General features: G+C 44.7%; 1 protein-coding gene across 1 annotated transcript; it reads left to right on the top strand.

The window, feature by feature from the left end:
* The first annotated feature begins 4,794 nt into the window (after positions 1–4,794).
* On the top strand, positions 4,795–6,278 carry SARC_12582 (fructose-bisphosphate aldolase class 2). The gene is made up of 3 exons (XM_014293308.1): positions 4,795–5,828; positions 5,951–6,032; positions 6,171–6,278. Exons 1-3 carry the CDS (start codon positions 4,852–4,854, stop codon positions 6,186–6,188), a joined length of 1,077 nt encoding a protein of 358 aa, XP_014148783.1. The 5' UTR covers positions 4,795–4,851; the 3' UTR covers positions 6,189–6,278.
* Positions 6,279–6,504: the final 226 nt, after the last annotated feature.

Raw genomic sequence — 6,504 nt, 5'->3', positions numbered from 1 at the left:
CTACATAGAATCTAAGCTCAACGGCACCCAGTGGGGGGGGGGGGGGTGGGGGGGGGTGCATGAAGACTGGAGTGTCCAGGGGAGAGTGAAGATAGGCGGTATCGACATCAAAGTAGAAAACCTCAAGATCATTGTAGGCGCCGTGGGCAAGGAAAGTGCGTAGAGTAGTGGAAGTAGCAGCTGGGGCATAGGTTTCACAGAAGGAATCGCCTTCAATCTGTTGGTCGCCTCGGGCGACCATTTCATCATGTTTCCGAGTAAGGACATATTTAGAGTGAATAATGCGGTTCCCGGCAGAGACATGGGTGAATGGTGTAATGTCGGCTAGATTATTTTTAACATGAGCGTTATGTTCTTTGGTGAATACCGAAAGCCATTGGGGCCACTCAGGGGTTCTTTGAGCCTGTTTAATACTCTCGGGAAGGGTGTGATCCAGCGCAGCGGATGCCTCAAGAAGTGTGATGGGAGCAACGGTGGTGATTTGGAGAGAGCGGATAGCGGGCGGTATCGATGTGCTGGACTCGTCAGAGAAGTCCAAGTCAATGTCCGACGAAGTAGTGCGGATGTGCTGGTGGGGAGTGGGCTCAGGTGTGAATGCGGCCAGATTGGGCTCGTAGCCGAAGTCATTTCGCGGATCATCATCAAGCTCGAGAGATTGTGTGTCGGGTGAACGATAACGGTCAGAATGATGTAGAGCGAAGGTAGACAGCTGGCTGTTGTTCAAAACTGTGGGGAGAGACACATTTGAAAATGCATCCGCTAATTCACGTTCAGCTTGGCGGATGTACATACACCGATAAAATTCTTCATTCAATGAAGGGTAGGATGGCGAAGGTGCAGGTCGGTGATGTTCGGTACGTGTAGGCTGTTCGGCACCAGAGGCAAGTTTGGTACGGGGCATGGGGAGTGGGGTACTGGTGGACTGTTCGGTACGCAGGGGAAGTGCGGTACCAGGAGATAAAAGTGCGGTACGGAGAGAATCTTCGGTACTGAGTGAAGAAAATGCGGTACTAGATGAGGGAAGTTCGGGATGAAATGTAAGAAGTTCGGTACGTGGGGCACGTAGGGTAGTAAAAAGTGGGCATTATTTGTCGCGACGAGTGGGGATAGTAGCCTCGATTTTGGCCAGAGAGTTCCGTGCACGGGAAATTGACATATGAAGGGTGTCTTGCGCTGTGCGAGGGGTCGGATTGGTCATGGGATCCGATGGTGTGCCTCGATGAAGAGGGGTGTTACGAGGTTCCGCCTAAGGGTTGGGTGGCGGTCGTGGAGCAGGTTGGGGAAACGGGACCAGTTGTGTAAATTAGAAATCAGCAGTAGGGTTAGACGGGTGCGTGGGGGTGGATGGTTGTAATGGTCGGGGGTGTACCTACGGGAGGGGGGGCGACGCGGGATAAATGGTGCAGATTATGAGGTGCTGGATGAGAGGGTGTACCACTCTTCGGGGATAATTAAGCCGGTAAAATGGTCAGTCATGGTAGCACGCTTACCAGTAGCGTCCCATTTTGGGGTCTGGTCCGAGATGCACCGAGCTTTGCGAGAGTTAATAATGCGCTGTGTGGCAAAACTTTGAAGGAGCCAGGTGTCGGGGGTGCACTGAGGTACACGACCCAGAAGAACACCGTATCCAACCTGTTTGTCATACTTGTGCGCTTTCTTCAAGGGAGCACCCTCGAATTTGAATACCACAACACAGCCGTAACGGGCACGAGGAAAACGGGGGACAATCGTCTGGTGCCATTTGTCTGCCGGCGAGTTGAGAAGTTTGTTAGTCGCAAGATTTTGTTGCGTATAATGTCCGCAAAAGCTTTTGCTCTACTCCAGAGTAGGAGTGGTTGTTATGAGTCGATGAGGAGGGTGCGGGTAAGTTGGTTGAGAGTGTCATGAGATCTTTCAAGTTTGCCATTCAATTGCCGTGTGTAGGCGGGCGTGCGATCGAGAGCCATGTCGCGGGTGAGGAGCATAGCACGGGCCCCATCGCTTTGAAAAACGCTGTCCCCGTCGGCTATAAGTGGGTAAGACTTGGGCGGGCACTTAACGAAGGAGAGCCTTGACGGCATCGGGTATGTTCTTCTTATTTTTGTGTAAACTGTGTATGCCAAATTTGGTGCCGTCGCAGATCATGTTCCTGGTGTACCTATCGCCGTATCTATCAGGTGGCATGGGCCCCTGTATGTCTATATGAAAATATTCCGCCGGACCGTATGCACTGTCAGTCGTTTTGTGTGATACTGGTTTGCGTTTGAATGTGCCAATCATGCATGCTGTACAGTGGCTGCTTAGCAATACTGCATTCCAAATTGTCAATGCGCTTCAAGAGATCCAAGTACGATGCGGGGCCTGTTATAGAAGAACGAGGGCGACATACGAAGGATTCAGTGACAGGATCCGTGGCAGATGGGTCAGTCCGCTGACACTGCCACGTTTTGATCCATTCACATAGATGAAGTCGCTGGTACCTAGGAACTGGCGTGCCTGATCTTGAGCTGATTGGTCGAGTCCAGAGATAAACGCGTCTTGTATGAAAACGAAACAAAGCACATAACCTTGGCGAGCAGCAGTTCACTGAAGTCGAATACAGTGATTGGCCCAAGCACGCATCGATTCGTCGTCCTCACATGAAAATTCGGTAAGTATGCGATGTTGATAGATTGGGCAACAGTGGTAAATTTATGGAAAATTATGTTGCGAAGAATATGAAGCACTGTCCATGGGTCGGACATGAACTCCCCAGGATTAAGTGACTGACGGAGATCATTGGTAAGCGAGTTATAGAAGATCTCATGGGCACGGCCGTAAGAGCCATCTTCAACCGAAGTAGTACGAAATTATGTCGTACGGAAATGATAAAACTTGGGCGGGAAGGTACACAATTGGGGTCTCACCGGTGGGAAATTATCGATTGTCGTTCCTAGACAAATTTTGGAATAAGTAGTGCCTTCTGGCGAGCGGTAGATGCGGCGACTCGAAGATTTCTGAGCCAGAGGTCATGATTATCGTCGTTGATGGTGAGTTGAATCCGTCGGTGGGCTGTGGTGGTTGCAGTGGGGTCCTCCATTGTTGGAAATAATAAGAAATGAGAGTTGAATAAACAGAAATCAATGGTCCATAATCTAATAGACTGTACAAACTCTTATTCGGAAGAAGTGGTCTTTATTATCTTTTCTGTAGATAATATATGTGTATAATCATATTGTCTGAAATATGTTATGTATGTTTTTGTAAAAGTAAGTTTTTGTAAACTTGGTGAATATTAGAAAAACTATGTTTTGTGTTTCTAAACCATGTTTGGATGTACCTAAAAGTGCCCTAAAGCCTATTTCTTCGTGCTCAATACCTAATATTGTAAAAGCAACGTCTTTAGGCCTAAAAAAATTGGTTTTACAAAATAAAAATATTTTTTTATAGCTGTCCGGAAACTTTTGTTTTATTTTTTTTGTAACAACGAAAAAAGATAAATTGGAAAGCCATCGAAAAGATGAAGATTCAAAGCCGAAGGGCAGCACAATTATGGAATATACAACAGCTAATATTGCGTGATTCATTGGCTAGGGAAGTATTTAAATATATATATATATATATATATTTTTTGTGTTTATTTGATATCATACATGATAACTAATTAATCTTATTTGTCATTTGTTTTAAAAAAATAATATTTTTTATAGCTGTCCGGAAACTTTTGTTTTATTTTTTTGTAACAACGAAAAAAGATAAATTGGAAAGCCATCGAAAAGATGAAGATTCAAAGCCGAAGGGCAGCACAATTATGGAATATACAACAGCTAATATTGCGTGATTCATTGGCTAGGGAAGTATTTAAAAAAATATATATATATATATTTTTTGTGTTTATTTGATATCATACATAATAACTAATTAATCTTATTTGTCATTTGTTTAATTACTATTTTTTAAACCTATGAAATATAACGTTACGGGCGCAAGATCCAGACCGGCCGGGCTCTGGCCCTCTCTCTCTCTAAGAGAGAGTATGTATTTAGAGGCCTACTCTCTAGAGACTTAGAGAGAGCGACGGGGACACGGGCCACGGGCCACGGGCCACGGGCCATACGGCCCCATTTACAGTTTTCGAACCAGGGCCAAAGCCCAAAAGAGGACAGAGAGACAGTCACTGAGTCACAGTAGTAGTACATACTTAAAGAGTAGTAGTAAATAGAGAGAACATTATTTTTAATGTCCCTCAGGAGTCAGGGCTCGCCTCAGACCCCCACTTGGCCACTTCCCACAACCCACAGCCTCACAAGCCCACACTCCACAGGCCCAGGGCCACACACGCCAACCCATCAGCTACCCTCTCAGGCTCTCAACACAACAAGTCACAACAAATGAAAAATAAATACCAATAGGATCAGGTGTATGTAATATCAATCCTTATTAGGAAAAGTAATCTGCAAACAAATAAATAGAATCACGGCGAAAACGGAAAAACTGCCAAATACAGTAGAAACTAAATAAAATTTTAATGCCCTCTTTTCGACAGTTTCTGAATAATCATGTCCTGAATATCCCTAAAATCAAAAGGTGCCCAATTGTCCCCTTATAGTCGAATTGTAATCGTGACCAATCTATGAAAATAGGTTTGGAATAATAGGGCAACAAACTTGTACAGAAAAGTATAGGCCGCTTTTAATTAAAAAAATGGCATTTACAAAATTTTGTCCAGAATTCTGGTAGTTGTTCGGATGATGGAAATTTCCGTGTCGTGCGTGAGTGTGTCTGAATACAGTATATTTACACACATTAACAAGAAAATATAAAAGGCACTTAACTAGCTCAAAACTTAACAGTCCTTTCCTAAATCACGAAGTCCACGTATATTTATTAATCATGGGAGTTCTAGATTTTGTCAAGCCCGGAGTTCTTCTAGGTGATGATGTTACCAAGGTATTTCAATACGCCAAGAACAACAAATTTGCCATCCCCGCAGTAAACTGTACTTCATCGTCCACAGTAAACGCTGTGCTTGAGACCGCTGCCAAGGTCGGTTCCCCAGTTATCATTCAATTTTCAAACGGTGGTGCCGCTTACTACGCAGGGAAGTATGTCGATAACAAGGACCAGAAAGCTGCTATTCTAGGAGCTGTCGCTGGTGCCAAGCACGTGCACGCCATGGCCAAGGTATATGGTGTACCCGTCATGGTACACACTGATCACTGCGCTAAGAAGCTTCTTCCATGGGTCGAGGGTTGCATCGCTGCTGGTGAACAACACTTCAAAGAGACTGGTGAGCCGCTTTTCTCATCTCACATGTTGGATATGTCTGAGGAACCCCATGAGGAGAACGTAGGTAAGGCCGCCGAGCTTCTCACCCGATTAACTCCTATGGGCATGACCCTTGAGATGGAGATCGGTATTACTGGCGGTGAGGAGGACGGAGTTGATAACTCAAACGTCGATGCTTCTAAGCTATATACTACCCCTGAGGATATCGATCTTGTATACTCTACACTTTCTAAGATCTCTCCCAGATTTAACATCGCCGCTGCTTTTGGTAATGTGCATGGTGTTTACAAGCCCGGAAACGTTGTCCTAAAGCCTTCAATCCTAGGTGACTGCCAAGCCTACATTAAGAGAAAACACAACAAAGAGGAAAAGAACCCATGCTTTTTCGTGTTCCATGGTGGTTCCGGTTCTACAGCCGAGGATATCTCGGAGGCTCTTGAGCACGGTATCGTCAAGATGAACATCGATACCGATACCCAGTGGGGCTACTGGAGTGGACTCCTCAACTTCTATAAAGAGAACGAGGCCTACCTTCAGGGACAAATCGGAAACCCCAAGGGACCCGATGCTCCTAACAAGAAGTATGTTGCTATTTTCATCCACTTTAGGCTATTCATATATAGCAAAAATCAACTTAAAATGACGATTTTTACTGTTTTTCAGGGTGTTTGCTTGCAGCTAATTGATCTTGTTCTTCTCACAGGTATTATGATCCCCGTGTCTGGGTACGCGCCTCCGAGCAGGGTCTTATCGATCGACTGGAGCGGTCGTTTAAGGAGCTTAACGTATGTCGCCAGTCCGTATTGGAAATACCCTTTTTTCGAGGGGTGAATGCCCCGTATACAGCTTATTTTACTCTCTTATTGTATATATTTTCGTACATAGTTGACTCAATTATTATCGCATATCTTTTCCACATACAGTGCATGAACCGTAACTAAGCATCGGATAAAGAAGTGGATGCTCCAGGGCGACTATAGTGACCTCGTTCTGATAGCAGAATAATAAAATATGAATTCAATTGTAAAATATTCGATTACATGTAGCTTACTCGAGCGTTCGCTGTTTCTTGCTACCGGTTGATTCTGCTCGAAGTACTCATGTTTGTTTGCGTGAACATTATAGTATATTGAAATTTAATTTTGTGAGTTGATTTGTTTTGAAAACTATGCAGCCTAGAAACACATTTGGGGGATAATTATGTTGAACATATTCTACAAGGTGGCTAAGCGACAGTCAGAGTATGTATTTTACGAG

This window comes from Sphaeroforma arctica, assembly GCF_001186125.1.
Source record: "Sphaeroforma arctica JP610 unplaced genomic scaffold supercont1.2416, whole genome shotgun sequence".
NCBI classification, from domain to species: Eukaryota; class Ichthyosporea; order Ichthyophonida; genus Sphaeroforma; species Sphaeroforma arctica.
The sequence above is the reverse complement of the archived record's forward strand: the minus strand, read 5'-3'. Positions and strand labels throughout refer to the sequence as shown.

Bases quoted from the DNA above. Each gene is read 5' to 3' on its own strand.
- SARC_12582 (XM_014293308.1), top strand. From the start codon at position 4,852: ATGGGAGTTCTAGATTTTGTCAAGCCCGGAGTTCTTCTAGGTGATGAT. The intron at 5,829-5,950 runs GTATGTTGCTAT...TTCTTCTCACAG, and splicing joins CCCGATGCTCCTAACAAGAA to GTATTATGATCCCCGTGTCT.